At 44.9% G+C, this 22,342-nt stretch overlaps 1 protein-coding gene across 1 annotated transcript; it reads left to right on the forward strand.

Annotated features, from left to right (window-relative positions):
- The first annotated feature begins 292 nt into the window (after positions 1–292).
- Mfsd1 (major facilitator superfamily domain containing 1) lies at positions 293–21,756 on the forward strand. Its single transcript, NM_025813.3, has 16 exons — positions 293–502; positions 2,169–2,221; positions 3,123–3,235; positions 4,826–4,868; positions 5,443–5,510; positions 7,356–7,464; positions 10,095–10,197; positions 11,824–11,922; positions 12,293–12,404; positions 13,694–13,750; positions 14,119–14,275; positions 15,553–15,650; positions 17,465–17,577; positions 18,118–18,165; positions 18,847–18,904; positions 20,220–21,756. Exons 1-16 carry the CDS (start codon positions 343–345, stop codon positions 20,221–20,223), a joined length of 1,395 nt encoding a protein of 464 aa, NP_080089.1. The 5' UTR covers positions 293–342; the 3' UTR covers positions 20,224–21,756.
- The last annotated feature ends 586 nt before the right edge of the window (positions 21,757–22,342 follow it).

Here is a 22,342-nt window from a genome sequence, read left to right on the forward strand (position 1 = left end):
CTTAACAACTCTTCATGAAGAGTTGGCGAAGTGAGGGAGGGAGGACTGAGCTGGGTTCAGGTCAAGCCTTCCACCACGACTTCTGCACCACCACTTCCTACTGGTTTTAAATCAGATGTTAATGAGAACCCGGTCGCTCACTCCCACTCCCGACCGGATCTATACCCCATCGGCAGAACAGAAAGGCAGCACGGGAGCCCGGCCACCACGTGAGCAACCGTTCACGTGAGCACGGAGAGGCGTGGCCCGAGCAAGTCACGTGAACACACGTGATCACGTGAGTGCTGCCGCTGCCGCTGCCGCCCTGCCTTTGCTTCCTGCTCCGTTCCAGGCTGCAAGCTGATGGAGGACGAGGATGGGGAAGATCGGGCGCTGCTTGGGGGCCGCCGCGAGGCGGACAGCGCAGTCCATGGCGCCCCTCGCGCTCTGTCCGCGCTCTGCGACCCCAGCCGCCTGGCGCACCGGCTCGTGGTGCTGTCGCTCATGTGCTTCCTTGGCTTCGGTGAGCGGGGCTCGGCTGGGGCAGATGATAGAGGGATTCCAGGGTTCGCGCTGCTGCCTGGGCTCGGGAGCCCGCTTTTTCCAAGTGTCTGGAGCGAGGTGACGTTTGTTCCTCCAAGCCCCGGTGTTCAGCAGCTCCTCCCTGGGGACGCAGATGAGAAGGAAACTCAGATCTTTCTCCCGGAGAGCTGTGCTCCCGAGAGTTTCAGAACGTTGCTGGGGGAATTTCAGAGCGTGACTAAGTCCCTCTTCCTCCCTCCCCAGGCGACCCCTCCCATTCCCCAGTGCTTTCCTTTGTATTCTTTTAGAGCTCGGATCCGCTTTGGATAGTGTTCACTGCTAAGTACACCTTAGTAGGAGTCTTTTCTTACCTTTCCTCTGTGAGACAGCCTTGCAGGACCACACTTGTTAAGTTGGTTTCACTTATGAAATCTGATCTGGCGCAAAACACTTTCATTAGCTACTTTTAAAGACACCCTTCCCTCCCGTGTTACAGTTTTTAGTTTACATTGAAACTGTTCGGATTCGTAACAACTGGCTTGGCTTGAAAGAGTGTTTCAGGGGGATCAGATTCAGAAATACATGCACCTGGTTTATAAAAGATACTTTGGGCTTCGGTTTCTTTATTTTTGAGAAGATGGTACTCATTTGCTTTAAAACGTATTGAGCTGATAGTGGTGGCGCCCTTTAATCTCAGTACTGGAAGACAGGGACATGTCTGTGCGCTAGAGAGGCCAGCCAGGGCTACAAAGTGAGATCTTGTCTCAACCAACCAACCAACCAACCATGGTATTGAATTTCTTATAAGCAGTTAAATCCTGAAGGAGAAGTTTCTAGGTTTAGAATCAATAACCAGTAAGCATAGACAAAACACTTGAAGAAATTGTCCCTACTCAAGTTGACAGTTTATTTTTGGTAGGTAGATTGGGCTGAAAGTTTGGGTTTGAGAAACTAGAGCCGCCCTGTCGCTAGCTGCCTTCTCCACCTTTGGACCGCTAGCTTTGTGTATTTACAGAGTCAGCGGGGAAACAGGCAGTGTTACCTTGGGGCTTCTTCAAGCCTGTCAGCTTTCCCCGCTCCCAGGAGACATTGCCAGTTTTCATTTGATCCCTTAGACTGGCGCTTGTGTTGTTCTTGTTTCTAGCCCAGTTTTCACTCAGTTATTTGCTCCTGGGTATTTTTGTTTGTTTTTGTTTGTTTGTTTGCAGGATCAGGATCTATATCAAATACTGGTTTGGTTTGAATCTCTGAGTTACCTCTGCTTTCAAGAAAAGTGAGGACCCAGCTAACGTGCACCTGTAGAGGATGCTTGTAGACTTTTTTTAAGTAAGGGAAATGCAGCGATTTCATGAAGATGTTAATACAGTGATAAGCATGGGAAGAAAGACGGAAACGAAATGATTAAAAGCAGTTGATGTTGACCTCTTTATCAGGTTTCTGGTATATGCTGTGTATGCACACCACTACCTTGTGGAAGTTCTTTGGAATGGTAGATCAGGAAGTGGTGTAAAACAAACACACAAGCAAGAAAAAAAAATCTGTTGTCATAGTGTCAGCCATAGTAAACCTTAAACACCTCCGGGGAGTTACTAGTTAGGAGTTGTAACTTGAAACTCTTATATAGATATTATCATTCCGAGTGAAATATGTGTTCTTCCTTTTTCTAGGCAGCTATTTCTGCTATGACAACCCCGCTGCCCTTCAGACTCAGGTGAAACGGGTGAGTTGATTTTCTCCGTTCTTGTACTGCTTTGCTTTGGAGCACTCACTTACAGATGCTCAGATAGAATGAGCTCTCAGGTGCCCCATCTGAGATGTCCACTTTCTCTTCTAGTGTCTGTTATCACCACACCCACAGGCTGCAGAGATCAAATTTGTTTCTCTAAAGAACTCCTGAATAACATATACATGCCTCGAGATGGTTTTCTTCTTTAGGTAGATAATTATGGACTCTGCCCACAGTGTTACGGGAAATGCTAGTGTTGGTTGGAGCTTTGCACTCCTCTGAACCATTGAGTGAGTGGTGGGACAGCTTTGGCCTTCTTAGATAAACTTTGCTGTTATTTACTTTTATAAATGTGCATACTGGTTGCTGAGTATTGGCCCTATCTGCATTCTTAGTCTGGTTTTGAGTTGTAAAACTGTATTTGATATTTGTTGTTTTTTGGGCATTTAGACCATCATTATGTGCATTTTAAAAAGCCATTAGGCAGAGGAAAAATGCATGGGCTGTCCTTTGCATTCTAGGAGGGGTTAAAGAGGATAACATCTGTAAGACTAGGCAAGGACGATTCTTTTCTGTTTGGGAGGAGTCCATAATGGAGGTGGAAATGAAGAAGGAGGAACGTAGGAGACAGAAAAGGGCTGAGTTGGCCCCCATGCCAGTGACAGGTCCTAGAATCCATGAGGCCTGAGACATAGTATGTGGACTTAAGATGTTCCCAGGTATGGCTGTTATTCTAAGGGCAAGGGTCGTAGCTTCCAGAGTCACAAGGAAGTAACAGTTCACACATGGTTAGGAAACATACCCTGTATAGATACACAGCTGTCACTACGTTTTGTTTTGATTCGTTAATTGCAGAATCTGTGTGGAAAAAAAGTTTTCTTTTCTCTCTATCCAGGACATGCAAGTGAACACCACGAAATTCATGCTGCTGTATGCCTGGTATTCTTGGCCCAATGTAGTTTTGTGTTTCTTGGGTGGCTTTTTGATAGACCGCATATTTGGAATACGGTAAGCTTGCAAAAAAAAGTCAAATTGTGGGTAAATTTAACCTGGTTATTAGAATGTAGGAATGGGCCAAAGTTTTTCTTCAAAGAACTGAATAGACTTGTGTGAATTGACATATGGTGGACACGAAGAGTTGATTTTTGTTTTTAAAGATTGATTTTGGCTCTAGACTCGATCCTTGAAGCCTGGTTGGTTTATTAATTAGGATCAGGCCTAGTAGATGCTGCTGATGGGTCGAGGTCATAAGTTATGCTCTTAAATTGGGTTAGACGAACTTCCTAAGCTTCAGCTCCCCCCCCTCCCCTCAGTAGGGGCAATAATTCCTACCTTACAGGCTTCTACAGGGATTAAGTGAGATATGGAGTTGTAAAGTCTTTGCACATAGGTGGAGATACATCCCTCAGCTCTGGTAAGATTTAAGGATCCCCCCTCCCCCACCATTTCTGCCTGTCTTTGGCCATTGAACTTTTTGTGGCTATGGTCATTTGATGCTGAAGAGGAATAGTCCCTTTGCTATTAGCTTTGTCACTTTTCATCTTTCTCATTGGCTGTGTTTCAAGTGGGACTTAGGGACCATCAGCTGGGGCTCTCTTCAGAAGGCAGAAATGGAGCTGCGGAGTGGTTCTAACTCTTTCTGAGGGATAAGGGTTGAGACAGCCTTGTGTGCTTAGATTTGCTGGGGTTGCTTCTAAGAATCTTAAATAGTTGAGCGTTAAGGAAGTGTTTAGATTTTACTGGGTCTCAAGGGATGATAGAATTAGCTTAAGTTTTAGGGAAACTCTTTCCACTTACATGGAGGAGGAACTCCTTTTAATAGGGGTGATATAAATCTTTGTGGGACGTTGAGTTTTCCAGTTTTAGAGAAGATTCAGGCCATGATTTTAATGTTTTTGAGTGAATTTTAGCTTCAGAAATGCAGTTGGCTCTGATGACTTTTGAAGAGTCTGCTAAGGCTGCTATTATGTGACTCTGGTAAAATATTAATAGACTGTAGTTGGACCTGTAACTCCATTAACTTGGCATAGCCATGTCTTCTAAAAGTAGTTTTTAGTTACCAAGAATTATAAACTTAGAATTATCTACTGTAGAATTTCCTGGAATCAATTCTAAATTGATAGTAAGATAAAGATTTATTTTGTGCACACGCACACATGCCATGTGTGGAGCCAGTACAGGAGTCTGGTCTCCAGGAGCTGGAGTTACAGGCAGTTATGAGCTGCCTGAACCAGGATCCTCCTCAAGAGTAGTGAGTGGTCTGTGCTACTGAGCCTTCTTACTAGTCTCCGGCTCTAAATGCTGCGTAGAGATTTAATAAAGAATTTCCATTTCTAAAGGAGAACTTGGTGAAGATGATTTAAGCTTTAAGAGGTGATAATCGTGTAAACGAACCTGTGTCATTGCTGACCCTCTGGAACCCTGCCAGAACTCTGGCCTTCTGTATGTTAGCATTCGGCCCTGGAAGGTTGCAGATGAGCGTTCACCTTCCTTGGATGCAGAAAAAAGAAAAGAAAGAAAACCAAACTGGTTATTAGTATAGGACTCTGTGATTACCAGCAATAATGTGGAAAAATGACATTTTTCTCTCCCACACAGATGGGGCACAGTTATTTTTAGCTGCTTTGTTTGCATCGGACAGGTAAGAAAAGCCAAAATATTTATTCATTATTTGATAATGACTTTGCAGTCTTATTTAATTAATTCCCGTAGCAAAACTATGCTGAATGAATGAATGGATTGATTTGTTAATTAATCAGGCCCAAGAATGGCCTCGTGGTGGTAACCCTGAAATTACATTGTCTTAGTTTCCTCCTCATTGCTGCGATTGGCAGAAGCCACTTAGGAGGGAGAAGGGCTGGCTCAGCCCTCTGCTTGAGGGGGAGGCATGATGGCGGGAACTTGAAGCAGCTGGTCACATGGTGCCTGCCAGCAGGAAAACAGGAAGTGGCGCGTGCACACTCAGCTTGCTTGCTTCTCTGTGCTGCTCAGCCCATAGAACGGTGGCACGCACATTGGGGTGGGCATTTGCACGTGGGTTAACCTAACCCAGAAGATATTCTAGAAGTCCTGCTAAATGCATGAACATTAATATTTTAATTTCTCGGATTTATTAGTGCAGGCTAGTGAGATTGTTGTGAAAATGAGGATTTGTTGTGTTAGTTACTCCTTTTAAATATCCTGAATTAATTTTTTTATTGCTGTTCATATTATAGGTTATATTTGCTCTGGGTGGTATATTTAATGCATTTTGGCTGATGGAGCTTGGGAGGTTTGTGTTTGGGTAAGTTATACCTTAATTTCATGTTTTCTTGGCATGTTTACTAAGGATCTTTGATGCTGAGGGCTAAACCAATCCGCTGACGTGCCCTTCTAGTGCTTTAGTAAGGATTTAAAAGAAATACTTCATTGTCTCTAGTGAGGTCTTTACTGCTCTAGATGAGAAGGGACCTGGGAGATTGGAGCCCTTAAGTGAGGCAGGCTAAAGCCTCGTGGAATCGGCAACTTTATCCAAAGCCTCAGACAATCTATACTTACTCTGAGTCTAAGGGGAGTCACGTGAGTAAAGTGTACAATCACCAGGATAAGCCACATGTGGCCAAAACAACTCTTTCCGCAGAGGCGTTTAAACAGCAACAGCCGGCTGTCATAAAGTAAACTCACTCCTGTCCACCACACCTGGGAGGGCGCAGACACCCGCCCCAAGAACGTGTTTGTGCTGTTGAAGAAACAGAGGTCTTAGTACTCTTGTCTTCTTTTCTTGGGAGTTTTCTCACAAGCTCTCAGAATTCTCCTCACAGGACTCCGTTCTTGGACCGACAGTGAGGAATTATTTCAGAATCTTTGAAATGCAGCCTCTTTATGTTAGTGTGCTTCTGAGTTGATTTAATTTAATTAAGACTTAGGTTTTTTTTTTTTTTTTTTTGAGTGATCCTGGTTAGCTTGTAGAGTTTGAATATTTTTAAGTGTCTTCAGTAATGCTTTCCCTGAGCTTTTAAAACTTGATTATATTGAAAACTTACTTAAATCTCATTCACAAAAGTATGGGCCATCAGTTTTTAGGTTGGTTGCTCTGGACATCTTCCTCTTCCTTAGCGAGTGGCACGTATGTCTTCCTGCTCCCTGTTGAGGTGGCTTGAATTAGCGCAGAATCTCTGGGCTGACTTCCCCGGGTACAGTTCAGTGTCTGTTCGCACAGCTGTTCTGAGTCCAGCCTTGGGCATCCTACCCTGAGGGATACAGTAGACTGAAAAAAGCCTTTTCCCTGAGGCAACAGGGCTTGCACATAGACGTAGCACATCCCCAAAGGAGACAGAGTGTATATAAGAGCATGAAAGGCTAAGTGGCCTCATGGGTGAAGTGGGGCAGTGTAGAAGGAAGAGTGGGGACTGCTGTGTAGATGAGAAGGAAGATGCCTTTGCTGGGACTGAACCGTGGCAGGACTAAGGGTTGAAATGGACCTCAAGGGGTAGTGGTGAGCATGTGGATCTAAGTGAAGGAAAATTAAAATCCAAGTAGTAGAACAAGGTTGACTGTGCAGGAGCCTCGCACGTGGGCCTGCAAATGAGTTTCCATCTGTACAAAATGTGAATGAAGGGCTCTCCTCCATATTGGTGCGTTGCATAGGACACATGGTGTAGCTCCTCGTATAGCCTGGCATTACTAACTCAGCATGCCAAATCACTCCAACACATCACAGTAGAAAATAGTAATTGCATTTTAGAGTGTGTGGGTGGGTGTTCTGATGTCTGGGGTCTTTGCTGCTGAGATTCATATAAAGCTGGAAGCTTGTTGTTCAACATGTTGGATGCTAGGGTTGGGTTTCCTGAAGAGCATGCTCATTTTCAAGCGGTACCTCTTGTGTGGCTTGTTTTGTGGTACCGTGAGGATGGTTAAGCTTCCTACAAAGTAGCTTAGGACTCCAGCTGTGAATGTTGGACTGAAATGTCAGTTGCCATCTTTGTCATGCTCATGGTCACACAGTCTTGCTTCACTGTGTCTTACTGGCTGAAGCCCTTAAGCTCTCCTCCATTCAAGAAGAGACAGAAATCCCACTTCTCTCTGGGAGGAAGAAAATGGCTAACTGGGATTTCTTTCAAAGCTCTGACTTTTCTTCTTCTACATTTAGGATTGGTGGAGAGTCCTTAGCAGTTGCCCAGAATACATATGCTGTGAGTTGGTTTAAAGGCAAAGAATTAAACCTGGTGTTTGGACTTCAACTCAGCATGGCCAGAATTGTAAGTATGGTGACGGACGTGGTGGGGCCCAATAGGAAGCACGAGACTGAGTCTTGTAGTGATCTCTTCAGTCATAGAAAGAAGTGTGCTAGAGCACACTTGGATGTGAAGAAGTAGGCAGTGATTTCTATGGATCTCTCTTATGTGTGTCTGTGTTGGTGCCTCTGCATGCAGAGGTCAGGCTCCACTTGTTCATTTGAAGGCAGCAGTCTCCTGTCTCTGCAGATCTGTGTTATTAGACATTCAGGGGACAGTTGGCTTGTTACGTGGGAGCTGTGATCTGAATTCTTGTCTTCCAGATTTCACAAAGCACTCTGACCATGGAGCCACTTGTAGTCCCTGATTCTATTTATTTCTCTAGGACTTAGACTGACATTTATTTTGTCTTCAGTTAAGCACTCATAAGCATTCATTAGTTCAAAGCATCTGAATAAAGCTTGCCTAATTTCTCACCCATTTGGGTACCTTGCCTCAAAAATATTTCTATCCATCCATCCACTCATCCATCTATCTACCCACCCACCCATCCATCCATCCATCTGTCCACCCACCCATCCATCCATCCATCCATCCATCCATGTTCTGCCTGCACATTTCCATTGTTAGGAAGCTCACTCTGCAGTGGGGCAGCCCATTCTCTCTCAGTTAACTTTTTTTTAGATAGTCTTACTATGGAGTCCTGGCTGGCCTGGATCTTCCTGTGTAGATCAAGATGGCCTTGAACTCACAGAGGTCTGCTTGCCTCTGCCTTTAGAGTTAAAGGTGTGAGACATCACAAACTTCTGACACTCCGCCTCACACAGATGAAGCCTTTTCCCACAAAGGACCTTTCCTGCCTTTTCTGCCCCCGCTGTTTTGCCTTCAGTAATAGTTGTTTGCAGTTGATGTGCCATGGCTCTTCAGTTCTGATCGGACATGTTTATTTCCACATCTCAGCCACCTGACGAGAGGTCTGGCTTCCTGCTCATGGTGCTCACATCTCGTTGGACTTAACTTTGTCAGCCTATCTTAGGGAGGATACCCAGGAGATCTAATGATCTGATTTAATGCATCCTGTGAGATAGGAAATCTTAAGCATCCCCACGCCAGCTATGGCTGGGGGCGGGGTCCAGTATTGTTTTGATTTTCCTTTGTAATTTGCTCCTTTTAAGCTCATGTTTTCAGCAAGTGCTAACTAAGCCAGGTAACAGTACAGCAAGCAGCTGCTCTCCTGAGGAGTTTGTGAGTGCTGACTGCTGGGGAGTTTGCTTTGTTTCCCTGATGAGCGATGTCTCCCTCCACCCTCCTCCTGTTAGTTCCTGAGACTCAGGCCCCATCTCACGTCTCTCCCCTCATGGCTGTAAATGTGAGGGTGCTCTAGCCGTGACTCTGGTATCTTTTCTCTCTCAGCACTCAGAGCCTCCGAGATCTTACCTAGTCTTACAGGATTGATAGCATTGCCTTGCTTCCGGGTTCATGACACTTGTCTGGGCTTTCCCTTGAGTTCCTCACGTGCATTCAGTGTTTCCCTTGGCTGTCTGTCCAGGCCTTTCTCCCCAATCCCTGACTCATGCAAGCTGTCCAGTTTCCCTGAACTGAATGTACTCTGTATCCAGTTCTTCATGTTCTCCCCGCCAGTCCTTAGGTCAGCTCTTGTGGAGTCTCTTCTCAGCAAGGGCTGCTCTCTTCATGTGGTCTCTTGTACAGAACGTTGGTGTCACACTGTGCTCCACCTCCTTCCATCCTCTGACATACCCGTCAACACATGCTACTGGCTGTAGGAGAAAACCACATCCATGCTCTAAGCACGTCTTAACCGTACTGCCAGTAGCCTGATCACAGAGCCATCTTTCCTGTTTTGGTCCTATTGCTGGAGCCTGACTGCTGCCTTGTATCTGGCTCCAGCCAGAGCTGCTTTTCAGGACTGCAGAGGGAGGCTTACCCAGGTCTCTCATCTGTAGCCCACTATTTTAATTTCTTTTCTCTTGCTGTAACATTCCCATGACTATGATCATGACCATGACCAAGGCAACTTATCAAAGAAAGTGTTTAATCGGGCTTATGGTGCCAGAGGATTAGAGCCTCTGATGGCAGAGGGAAGACATGGTGGCAGGAACAGTGGACAGCTCATATTGTGATCTGTCAGTAGGAGGCAGAGAGAGCACACTGGGAATGGAATAAGTCTTTTAAATCCTCAGAGCACATCCAAAGTGTGTTAGTCAGGGTTCCAGAGAGTTATAGAATAAATCTGTATATACAGAGGGATTTAGTGGAATGGCTTACAGGCTGCAGACCAGCTAATTCAACAGTGGCTGTCTATGAATAGAAGGTCCAGATATTCAGTAGTTGTTCAGGAAAGAAGGCTGGGTGTCTCAGCTGGCCTTCAGTATACGATGGAATCCTAAAGAAGTAGGCTCTAATACCAGTGAAGGAATGGACTTGCTAGCAAAGGAAGAATAAGCAGGCAAAGAGCAGGAGGTGTGGCTCAGGTTGGAGTGGGTCTTCCACCTCAAAGGTCTAGATTAGAGGTCTATTCCCCCCCCCCAACCAGATTATCTTCTGTGTAATCTGGATTCTGCTTACACTAAGGCACTGTAAGTAAACTTCCCCCAGTGTAGTGATTGTGAGACCTGCTGCTTTTCCTTTCTCAGGGAAGCACAGTGAATATGAACCTCATGGGATGGCTGTATGGGAAGATTGAAGCATTACTGGGCTCAGCTGGCCACATGACCCTGGGCGTGACACTTATGATTGGTGAGTGACTCCTTGTGTCTCATGTCTTGTCCCTTCCGAGGTTCTGTGATAGGAGACGTGCCAAACAGGCAAGAGCTCTGGATTAGTGGCAGACTCCCGTCCTTAGAGGCTATGGTTTCCCTCCACGGTTCATTCTATCCTTAGAGGCTATGGTTTCCCTCCGGGGCTCATCAGTTATCTTGACTGTTTAGGAAAAGACGGTCATATCCCTCGTTTGCACTTTGTTGCCATTTCTGAAGGAGGATCTGATTGTCCCCTGTGTTCCTCAGTGCCGTCACTTCCATATTGTATGTTCAAAGACATTGTGTGTGTGAAGACAGGTCAGTCAGTGTACCCAGGTGACTCACATTAACAGCCAGCAGGGGAGGACTTGGGTCCTTCTGCTTAGCCTCAGCCAGGACTCTGGAGAGACATGGTGTAGGTCAGTGCAAAATCCAAGGAGTTGAGAGCCAGGAACCTGGGTTCGTTCTTTGATGCCCATAACTAGTTCCTTTATCTAGGCCAAGACAGTTTATCTCCGTTTTCTGAAAAGTATTGGGTCTTTGTGTACTGTGTATGTCCCTGTTGTCCCTAAGTTCTCTGAGCCCAAGTTCCATGGTGCCGGTTGCTGAGTGGCTAGTCACTGAGGAGAAGGTGAAGCTCTGCGTGTCCCTTTTCAGGCTCCTCTCAGCACAGGTTCTCAGACTCTGTGGTGGCATCTGTCCCTTGTGTCTGTGGCTTCTCGCAGTGGCCTGTGGCACAGTGAGGTGAAGGCTCCATTTGCATATCTTTTATCCCTTGTATTGCTTGATGCACACAGCCTGGTTACAAGAGGGCGGTGGAGGGGCAGTGCTAACAGGAATCCCACCTCACAGTTGTCCACCCCAGAGCCTCCTTCTCACATGCTTAGACTCAGGGAGCTTTTGTATTTGCATTTCATTTTCTCCATGTGCAGAATTGTGTAGCATCCTGCAGGTAGAAAGGACACTTCATAGAGTGAGCACTTCTCACGTTACACACGAGGAGCCGAGCCTCACGGAGGCCGAGTTACATACAGAACCGTCACCTTGTCGGGGTGGCAGTAGAATCCGTGGCTGCCGGCTCTCCTTATAAGCAGCTTCTATAGTGTACAAGTCAGGGAACGGTCCTCTCCTGTTCTTTCTTTCTGTGATGTATGTGTGTGTCCACATTATTCTGTGCACATGTATGTGCAGATGAACATGTTATATGCATGTAGAATCCAAAGCTCAATGCTAAGGTGTCTTTCACGATCATTCCCCACCTTAGTTTTGGAGACAATGTCTTGCACTGAAACTGACTGATTCAAGTAAGACCCAAAGATTCAGGCAGGGAGCCCAAGGGTCTGTCTGTCCGTCTTCACCTTCCCATGGCCGGTAATGTGCTCCCCAATCTACAAGACTGGAGTGTTTCGTTCAGGTGTTTTCCTTCTCATTGTCAGCCTTCTATTGAGAAACAGCTGTGATGAAGTTTGCCTGCTGGGCGTCGTCTGCTTTTGGCATCAGAGGCTTTTCTTACAGTCTTCAGCCTTTTTTCTCAGTGGGCCCGTGGCTGCTCTTGATGCAGTGCGCCGCTTACCCCAAGCCCCTGGACCTTTCTTTCTAACATTCCTCTCCTTTTTTTTTTTAGGGTGTATAACGTGCATTTTTTCACTAATCTGTGCTTTGGCTCTTGCTTATTTGGATCGGAGAGCAGAGAAAATACTTCATAAAGAACAAGGGAAAACAGGTACATCGTGGTGAAGGTAGAGTGGGACTGAGGGCACCTTTAAAGGTAGTCGGCGTGAACGTGAAGGCACTGCGCAGGGCGTGATGCTGTTTCCAGATCCACTTCTGTTTATCTCCATTTTTGTTTGTATCCCCCCCCTTGTAATGTTTCAGCAAAATCTTCTTGATTTAGTTCTGTATCTTAGTAAAATGATCCTAGTTGTATAAAAGCAACCTCTGCTCGTATCCTCCTCGTTGCTTGGTAACGTATCTCACGGACGATGTTTGTGGGATCTTCTAGAAAACTGTCATTATTATGTGAATGAAAATGATGACGGATGATGACTGCAGGCGCTCAGGTTTCTGAAACGATGCGTCTTCCTTTTCTGAAGGTGAAGTCATTAAGCTGAGGGATATAAAGGACTTCTCGTTACCCCTGATCCTGGTCTTCGTCATCTGTGTCTGCTACTACGTGGCGGTGTTCCCGTTCATCGGGCTGGGCAAGTGAGTGTTCCCTGGCATCCAGTTACAGTTGTACCGAGGGCTGAAGCACAGCAGCGAGTGAGGGTTTTGTAGTTAATCTTCCCACTGTGGACTCTGCTTACTTAGACTGATCGATTACCTTACGTTCTGGGATACAGGGGGCAGTTTTAGCTCCAGGTTCAACATTGTTTTACTACTCCTTTTTTTTTTTCCTCGAGAAAGGTGTCTCTGTGTAGCCCTGGCTGTCCTGGAACTCACTCTGTAGACCAGGCTGGCCTTGAACTCAGACATCCGCCTGCCCCTGCCTCCCGAGTGCTGGGATTAAAGGCGTGCGCCACCACGCCCGGCTTTTTTTTACTACTTTCTTTATCCTCTTGAAGAAAGTCTTAAACTTGTCTTTCTGTTCCTGCGTCACGAGGCTGCCTGCTGTAGTGGAGGCTGCGCACTGTCTACCTCAGGCAGATTCTGCCAGACTTAGAGTCAGGGTTCAAGGCAGGTCCTCGTTTGCTGTGCCTGCTTGGCTGCTGCAGTGTGAGAGTGCATATGGAGAAATGTGTTTTTGTGTCTTTGTAACCTTTAAGATACACTAGCAAGATTTTATTGAAAGGACCCAGATGTAGCTGTCTCTTGTGAGACTATGCCGGGGCCTAGCAAACACAGAAGTGGATGCTCACAGTCAGCTATTGGATGGATCACAGGGCTCCCAATGGAGGAGCTAGAGAAAATACCCAAGGAGCTAAAGGGGTCTGCAACCCTATAGGTGGAACAACAATATGAACTAACCAGTACCCCGGAGCTCTTGACTCTAGCTGCATATGTATCAAAAGATGGCCTAGTCGGCCATCACTGGAAAGAGAGGCCCATTGGACTTGCAAACTTTATATGCCCCAGTACAGGGGAACGCCAGGGCCAAAAAAAAAAAAAAAAAAGGGAATGGGTGGGTAGGGAAGTGCGGGGGAGGGTATGGGGGGCTTTTGGGATAGCATTGGAAATGTAATTGAGGAAAATATGTAATAAAAAATATTAAAAAAAAAAAAAGACTATGCAGTCAAGTTACGGCAAGATCCCTGTTCGATGGGAAAGGACCTCTGCGCTCCTGATTTTAGATTTGCTGTTGTGAAAACGTGTCAGCCAAGCTCGGTTCAGTGAAGTAGTTCCATGAGTACTTAAGCCACAGCAGATAGCTTCAGAGTGGATAGGCGATAACAGCGGAAGGAAAGCTTATTCAATGTTAAGGGTTATTTTTAACCTTTTCTTTATTTCTTGAAAGTAGCTCTTTCTAACGTGCACACTTTTCTTTTTAATTTTAGAGTTTTCTTCATGGAGAAATTCAGATTCTCTTCCCAGTCAGCAAGTGCAATTAACAGGTATTTGGTGCAATCTGTAGGTGCTTGTGGCAATCTGTTTATGTGTGACCTCACATAAGCAGAGGTCATGTGTGCGAGGCCACAAAGATCGTGTGACTGCAGCCCCTCTCCTGCCACATCCCTGACAGCAGTGCACCCTGCTCCCATCCCCAACACCGCAGACCCAAATCCCAGGATCCTGGCTTTGCGTAAAGAGAAAACCAAAGAATTCTTGGATTGACTTTTAGATTCTTGTTCTCTGGCGCTTATTTTGGAAGGGTGCTAAGTTAGAGGAGCGAGGCTTTGCTTTGGGGGTAGTTTTAGGGAGTTTGATACTTAGTTTCTAACTGTGTTGCTTTCTGTTAACTTCTTTTGCTCTCTCCATGCAGTATCGTGTATATCATATCAGCTCCCATGTCTCCATTATTTGGACTCTTGGTGGATAAAACAGGCAAGAACATCATCTGGGTCCTGTATGCGGTGGCCGCCACCCTCGTGTCCCACATGATGCTGGCCTTCACCTTTTGGAACCCATGGATTGCTATGGTAATGTCGAGAGAACCCCACGTCCATGTTTGCTGCACCCAGCAAACCCAGCTGGCTGCTGAGGGGGACATGACTTGACTTTAATTTTGATAAAGTAAATATTTATTTAAAAAAGAATGGTCAGTTACTAATCTATAAAGTTTGTTTTTCAGTTGGCTTATTTAGTAGGGAATCTTCAGTGCTGAAGTAGAATTTGAAGTAAAATAGTCTCATGATTAGAAAGCTAATCACATCCAGTTATTTTTCTGATCTTAACTAAAATAAGTCATTTTCTTAAAAGCAGCCAGTCTTCTGGCCCAGTATCTATCTGTTCATCTGACTTTGACTCCTATTAGGTTTAAAAGGTTGGCAATAAATCCATGGAGGTTTTGTTGTCTCCAGGGAGAGCATGCAGGCTGAGTGCTATGTTTCTTATTTGCTCTTAAAGGAACACCTTGAGCATAAGTAGTTATGGACCTGGTGGGCAGTTCCACGGAAGCCTTCCTCTAGGGACCTGGTGGGCAGTTCCCTTCCTCTAGGGACATGCAGGCTCTAGAAGTAGCAGTGCTGCAGGCTCTGTACAGTGGTCATCTTGACAGATGTGACAACATACTACTCACTTGTAACTTTGCCAGCAACGCACAGATCTGCCCATTTCCCTTGCTGGTATCCTTGTCAGCATTATTTCATATTTACTAGTCTGATGGGTACATGTAATACTTAATTTGAATTCAAACCATACTTTATATTAAAAATCTGAGACCTATTCTTACTTATACATAGCTAAAATGACCTCCAGTTTCTCCGAGCAGCCTCAGCTGGCCTTGGCTCACAGCTGTCCCCGATCCACAGGCCTGCCACTGCCATGCTTGGCTAGTGCCTTTGGTATTGAAGAAAAGGCAGTCTCACAGAGTCTGACAAGTGCTGGTGACAGCAGTTCTGTCCCTGCTCTGCCTCTCAGTTCAGAACTGATCATCCAGAGGCAGCAGCAGAGTCAGGTCACTCTGCTGCCTTGATTACTCCCTTTGTAATTGAGGAAAATCAGGTTGCCTGAAAACTTGGGTAAGAACTTTTTGCAAGCTAACTGTGCCCTTGACTGGACAGTGGGCCCAGATAGTTTATGTATATTTATATCACAAGGTAAAATGGCTAGAACAGTGGAGGGTACTGATAGAAGCCCACGACTGTCCTTTGTATTTAAAGTGTTAGTCTAATTATAGTAACTAGGTGTGTACTGTTTTAGCTAGTATGTCACTTGTCACCTGATGCATACTGTACTGCTCTGTCTTCCCATCTAGTGTCTCCTGGGGTTCTCCTACTCATTGCTGGCCTGTGCATTGTGGCCAATGGTGGCATTCATAGTTCCTGAACACCAGCTGGGGACTGCATATGGATTGTAAGTACTGCATTTTTACCACAGATCGCACATGCGCCTTCTGCTGTGTTATCAGTTATCGTAACATCCTGTGTGTTCTAATGCTCAGAGTTCTGGCAAGCTCTGAACCTGCACATGATTTAGGATCGTCAGTTAATCCATTTAAGCAGGTGTCGTGTGCGGTGTTTCTGGTCACTTTCCCTAATTGTGATCTGAGGAAGACAATCCAATGAAGGAGGGCTCATTTTAGCCCCTGGTTTTAGAGATTTCAGTATTTGCTCTATTGATTCTGGGCCTGTGGTGAGGCAGATCCGCCACGGCAGCCAGGAAGACAGATGTGCAGTCATGTGTTTGCTCACACATACATATGTCTGTACTGAGTAAGGCCTGTATTCCTTTCCTCATCCTTCAGTCAGGGTTCTCTAAAGCAGCAGAGTTTATAGAATGCATCTCTCTCTATACAGAAAAAAGCAAACTTACTGGAGTGACTTTCAGACTGTGGTCCAGCTAATCCACTGTTAGGGTTCTATTGCTGTGAAGAGGCACCATGACCATGGCAGCTCTTATAAAAGGAAACATTCAACTAGGGCTGGCTTACAGTTTAGAGGTTTAGTTTATTCTTGTCATGGAGGGAAACATGGCAGCATCCAGGCAGACATGGTGCTGGAGAAGGAGCTGAGAGTTCTACATCTTGATCTTAGATAGCAGGAAGAGAACTGAGATACAACAAGGCCGCACCTCCTGTTAATGCCACTCTCTGTGAGCCTATGGAGGCCATTTTCCTTCAAACCACCACATCCAACTATGGCTGTCTATGAAGAGAAGGTTCAAGAATGCAGTAGTTGTTCAGTCGACAAGGCTGGATGTCTCAGCTGGTCTTCAGTATATGCCAGAATGCCAAAGAAGTAGGCTCTAATGCCAGTGAAGGAATGGACTCGCTAATGAGGAGAGAGCGGAAAAACTTCCTTCATCCGTGTCCTTATATGGGTTTCCTACAGAAGTGTGGTTCAGATTAGAGGTGTGTCTTCCCATTGCAAAGATCATGATTAGAAGTGGATCTTCCCACTTTAGATTAAGCGAATATCCCTCATGGCGGGTTTTAGTTAGTTCCAGATGCAGTCCAGATGACCACCAAGAACAGCCTCCCACTGCCCCTTTATTCTGTTCAGGCCTCCAGCCTGTGGGATGATGTAGTCCATATTCAGGTCTTTCCCACTTAAGTTACTTCTCTTTGGACATGACCAACAGTTACGCCTAGACGAGTACTTTCTGTTAGGTGCTTCTTAGTCTAGTCAACTGTAGTTACATTTGGCCATCAAGCAGGGTAAACCTCTGGCAAGACAGGCGGAGTAAATTATAGCCCATGAGATGCAGTTACAGACAGGACCACTCTGTTCCCTGAGGACCTCTCAGTAGGAGGTTGATTCCTTTCCCAGGCCTCCAGAGGCAAAAGGGGCATCTGCTCCTGTGGCTGCTGTACAGACAGCTCTCTCTTCATTCAGGAAGGCATTTTGTACTTCACTTGCCTTGGAGCAGATGGTCTAGCAGCAGAAACAGTCTAGGATAAAACCCAAAATCTGCTGGGCGTGGTGATGCACACCTTTAATCCCAGCACTCTCGAGTTAGAGTCAGGTGGATCTTGGTGAGTTTGAAGCAAGCTTGGTCTACAAAGTGAACTCCAGGCCAGCCAGGGCCACGTAGTCTCTGTGTGTTCTCTGATTGAAAGTCTTTCAAAGCCCCAGTAGTGTGTGATTTCAGATGCTAATATTAATAGTGCAGTTAGTCTGTGTGTGAAGACTTTGACAGTGGTGTGTTCCTGTATCTGGAAACTGCAGCATGCAGTCTATTCAGAACCTCGGGCTGGCCGTCATCGCTATCCTTGCTGGCATGATCCTGGACTCGAAGGGATACTTGCTGCTGGAGGTGTTCTTCATTGCCTGTGTTTCTTGTGAGTGTGCCCCGTGGCAGCGTTGGGTTTCTTACAACAGATTCAAGTGTTGATGTTTTTACAGTTGGGCTTTGTCATACTGCTGAAACTAAACTAGACAGTGTGCCTCAGCAGGTAAGGGTGGGAAGCCAGGCTCTGCCTTGGTCGCTGAAGTAGCTCTCGGCTTCTAGGAAGCTAAGGGTAAAGTTCTGATTTTGTTCATTTGTAAAGGCACATGGTTTTCTCAGATAGAAATCCCTGCAGAACTACTTCTTAGAAATGACAAACTGGCCAGGTGCTGCCAATTCTGGGGATAAGAAGAGAGGAAGAAGGGTCAGGGCGGGTGCTGGTTGGGGGTGTCTTGGCTCCCACTCCTATAGGGCTATTCTGCCACTCCTGGGCTAAGAAGCAGTGGTTTCCTAGGGGGAAAAAACGCTGTGGCACTCCAGGGCTCCCAGAAGCAAAGATGAACAGTGTGTTTTAGATTCCGATTAAGAGGGGTTTGGTCTGTGCTTGCGTTTGATGCGTCGGTGTCACTTACAAGCGTGCCTTGTGTTTCAGTGTCACTGCTGGCTGTGGTCTGTCTGTACTTGGTGAACCGTGCCCAAGGTAAGCACTTACCTTTCTTTCTTTGTCTCAGGTGGGCCGTCTCGACGGCCAGTGTTTTCTTCAGTTTGTGTTAGTGGTTTCCCAGTCTTAGTGCAGGAACCTAGGTTTATAATCACACATTCTGACCATCACATCTGTGAGAATTGCCGTTATGCAATTCATCTCTAGGAAGATCAATGTTTCATAATATAAAATCTCAGGTATATATTAGCAAAACCCCTAAGCCTTATTTTTTTTTTAGAAATATTTCTAAAAAAGAAAAAAGTAAAAATTTTCACTTTAAGGTTGAACATGTTTGATTTAGAATTAGAAATAACAGATTTTAAAAACTAGTTCATGCTAATATGCATTAGAGTATTTTTTTTCTTAATAAGAGTTTGATGTTGCTTTCATTAATCTTTCTATTTGCCTGTCCTTAAAGGGCATGGTAGAATGTAATGGAGAATGTTGCCTGTATAAATTTAGATTTGTTTTAATTTCTCTTAATTTTCAGTATTGCTAACATTTAACACAGTGTTTTTTGTTAACAACACATACCTTCACACTTAAAAATACGAAGCTAAAATTAGAGCATGATTATAGGACTTTTTTTATCTTGCAACACTTGATGCAAATATTTGTGTATGATTGAATTTTAATTATTCATGTTACTGAAAATGACTATGTTCATTTATGTTTTAGGAGGGAATCTAAATTATTCTGCAAAACAAAGGGAACGGATGAAGCTCTCTCATCCAGAGTGAGTCCTTACGGGGGAAGATTGGATCTTTAAACACTTAACTAGGAGTGTTTATTTCAAGTTAGGTTTGGACTTTATAGATATTAGTTGCTCTCTTGATTTTTTTTTTAAGAGCTAATAATTAGGTCTGGAAAAAGCAGTACAAAATTCTTATTTCAGGAAATCTAAGATGACCATCAAGGTGTACAATGAAAAAAAGGAAAGGAATCGGACTTGTTGCCTTCAGGGCAGTGCAGGCCGCAGGGCTTGTTGGTGGAGCGCGGCCCTGCCCTGTGCCTGTGCTGCTGCGTGTGCCCTTCCTTTTCTGTCAGCTGGCCTTTTTAACCGCTGGTTAAGATAACATTTCAACTTTCCCTGTGGCCTACTTTCATTCTGGGCTGGGTTAAAAAGCTCTGACCAAAAAGTTCCTTGGGAAGGAAACTGTTTATTCCAAGTGACAGTCCTATTTGTCATTGAGAGAAGCTGGCAGGAACCTGAAGCAAGAACTGGGAAGAATGTTGCTCGCTGGCTGCCTCTCACTGGTTCACGCTTTCCTGCCTTGTCTATACAGCCCATGACCTCCCGGGCAGGGATGACACTGCACGGGACTGCGTCAATTGACAGTCACGACAGTGCCCAGCAGACAAGCCCACGGGCCAGTCTGATCTATGTTACATTCTGTCCACGGTGACTCTAGGCTGTGTGCAGCTCACATATTGATATTTGCATGCTGTTTGCTTTCCTCAAGACTATTGTATGGGGTTTAAGTTAATTTTTTATAACTATGTGCTAAAACATGATGGTATTTCTGTTTCCTGTTATTTCTAAAAAGATTAGCCATTAAGTTTCTTATGATTTAAGATTTATTTGTAAGTATACCTATCATCTGATTAATAAGTTTTGAGACTTGAGTAGGATGAAGTTTAACAGCCTGTGTTTTTTAAAGTAGGTGGTACTCTCCTTTTTCATGTTACAAAGTTGGAAATGAAAGGCTAAAGAGCTGGCTCAGTGGTTAGATGTGTATACTGGGCTTACAGAGGGCCAGGGGTGGCGTCTCTCGGGAATGACTAGAGGAGCAGCTAGCAGCTCTAGGGAACCCAGGGCCTCTTCCGTGGGCACCTGCACTCATGCACACCGCCCTCCAATAAAAATGATTTGTATATTTCTGAATAAAATTTTACATCACAAGAAGCTTAATGACTAAAATGTTTAGAAATAACAGAAAACAGAAATTCTATCATGTATTTTACAACGTTACACTTTCATTCTGAAGACTGCACGGAGCTGCCTGTCTTTCTCGCTGCCTTCTGGTGATTTCCTGTGTTATGTTTTGCAGGTAAAGCCGTGAGAAGGGATAGCATTCGCGGCTGACTGGAAACCTTCAGGAAGACTTCCTTTTTTAAAACGTCATGTAGAAAAATGATAGAACGGAAAATATATTTATATTTGAAATATGCCTACTTAAAGTGATTCATGCAGACTATCTTAGCCTTTCATAACCATGTGTTGTGGAAGGTTTGTTTCTGGTCGTGAACAGTGAACAGTTTACGGAATCTGGAACATTCAGGCAAAGACCTCTGTAAGGATCTGCATCTTCTGCTGGGACGATTTCTAATAAGGGCGTCCTGCGGATGAAGCCTTTCCTTTGTATTATAGCAGGAAAAAGCCACAAAACAGGAGGGTCTGTGGTAGAAGGCTGTTACATACATAATAAAGAATGACATTTTAACCGCACTCACTGTGTCCTAGAGAACAATATGTAATTGCTCCATATTTCCCTCTAGGAGATTATGTGTGAATGTCGTTAGTGATGGCTGCTGAGCAGCAAGCCTTTGGAAGTTTTTTTTTTTTCCTTAAAGACAATAAAAGTGTCCTTCAGTTTATGATGGCTACCTATATACATGGATCCATAAAACCAATGCAAAAGGTAGACTTGATGCCTGCCTTATATTTTTACAACATTGCAATAACAACTTCAAGTTTCCTGTGGAAGATAATTTCCAGAAATCAAATCTGCAATAAAGAAAATGTCCTAGATCCAATCTCATTGAATAGTTTTATAGGTGTAAGGTACGTGGGGTACATAGCCTTGTATGCTTCAAGCTTTGGCACCAAGGGCTGGAGAGATGACTCGGTGGTTAAGAACATTTACTGCTCTTTAAGAGGACCCCAGGTCAGTTTTCAGCATCCACATGGGGCCACTCATAGTCACCTAACTCCAGCTCCCAGGGATCCAGTGCCCTGCTGAATCTTAAGCAGTACAGAAACAGTTTGAAAATGCATTCCTTTTCTTTTTGGTTTATAGTTTGTTATGCATTCTTCACTTGTGAGCTTCGAGGCTTTGACTACATGTGACTCTCATAGCACATGTCAAGTATATGAACTGGCCCCTCTGCACTGGTCCTGTCTTCCCACTGTGTCCACATGAGGTGTGGGGAGCCTTGACATGCTTATGAATGGGCTGGGTGCCTGCTCGGCTCACAGGGTTGTCCATCTCGATTTCCTTCTCTTGAGTGTATTCTCTAGTGCACACTCTAACCTGGTTCCATCTGACTTAAACAAAAACCGTAGTTTCCAGCTCAGAATCATCCTAACATAGAAACTTCTCTAGGCCACTCAGGCTGTATACAATTAATGATACCTATGAACTTTAAAGCCTCATCCTGTGCCTTTTTAGCTCACTTTGATTTGTCAGGAATTTGTGGCATTGTGGGCTTGGGGTGTATTTGATCGTCCTTAGATTGTCAGCTCCATGAGAGCAGGGACATTGCCTGGTTTGTTAGTGACTCTATCCTAGTGCCTAGCATAATGAATGTACAAAACTTTTTCTTTCTCCTTTTTGTATAATGTATAAAATAAAAAGTAATTGGAACAACCTATTTGGAGGATAAATGACTGCTGCAGACTAACCCCTTCTGGGTCTCCTATCTCAAGAACTTCCTTAGGCACAGTTTGCAAAACACAAGAAACATCAAACAAGTTTCCCTGGGTCTCTCCTGCTGTGCTTCATTTTTGGCTAACGTGCAGGGCCTCTCTCAGCCTCCCCTGTGCAAACTGAGGGTGAATCAGCAGGTAAAGTTTTAACCATTTTTTTTTCCTTTTCTTTTCAACATGAAACATAGAACAGTCAGTCATTCAGACAATGAAACAATCATTCAGACACGAAACAAAAACATACATGAACTGACACGTGGACAGATTGGTTCACCAAACATACACAATACAAAGAAGGTAGAGAACTCGATGTAATCAAAACTAAGGATTTCTCCTGTAGGGGCCAGAGAGGAAGCAGGACATCTACCGATTTCTCTCGGTCCCTGGGAGAGCTCCAAAATCTATTTCTCTCCTTTCCCTCTCCCCCTCCCCTCCTTCCTGTCCCTCTCCCCCTCCCCCTCCCCCTCCCCCTCTCCTCTCCTTTCCTGCTTATAAAAGGCGGCTTGTCAAACCAGGATTTAAACC

This window comes from Mus musculus, chromosome 3 (genome assembly GCF_000001635.26).
Source record: "Mus musculus strain C57BL/6J chromosome 3, GRCm38.p6 C57BL/6J".
Lineage (NCBI taxonomy): Eukaryota > Metazoa > Chordata > Mammalia > Rodentia > Muridae > Mus > Mus musculus.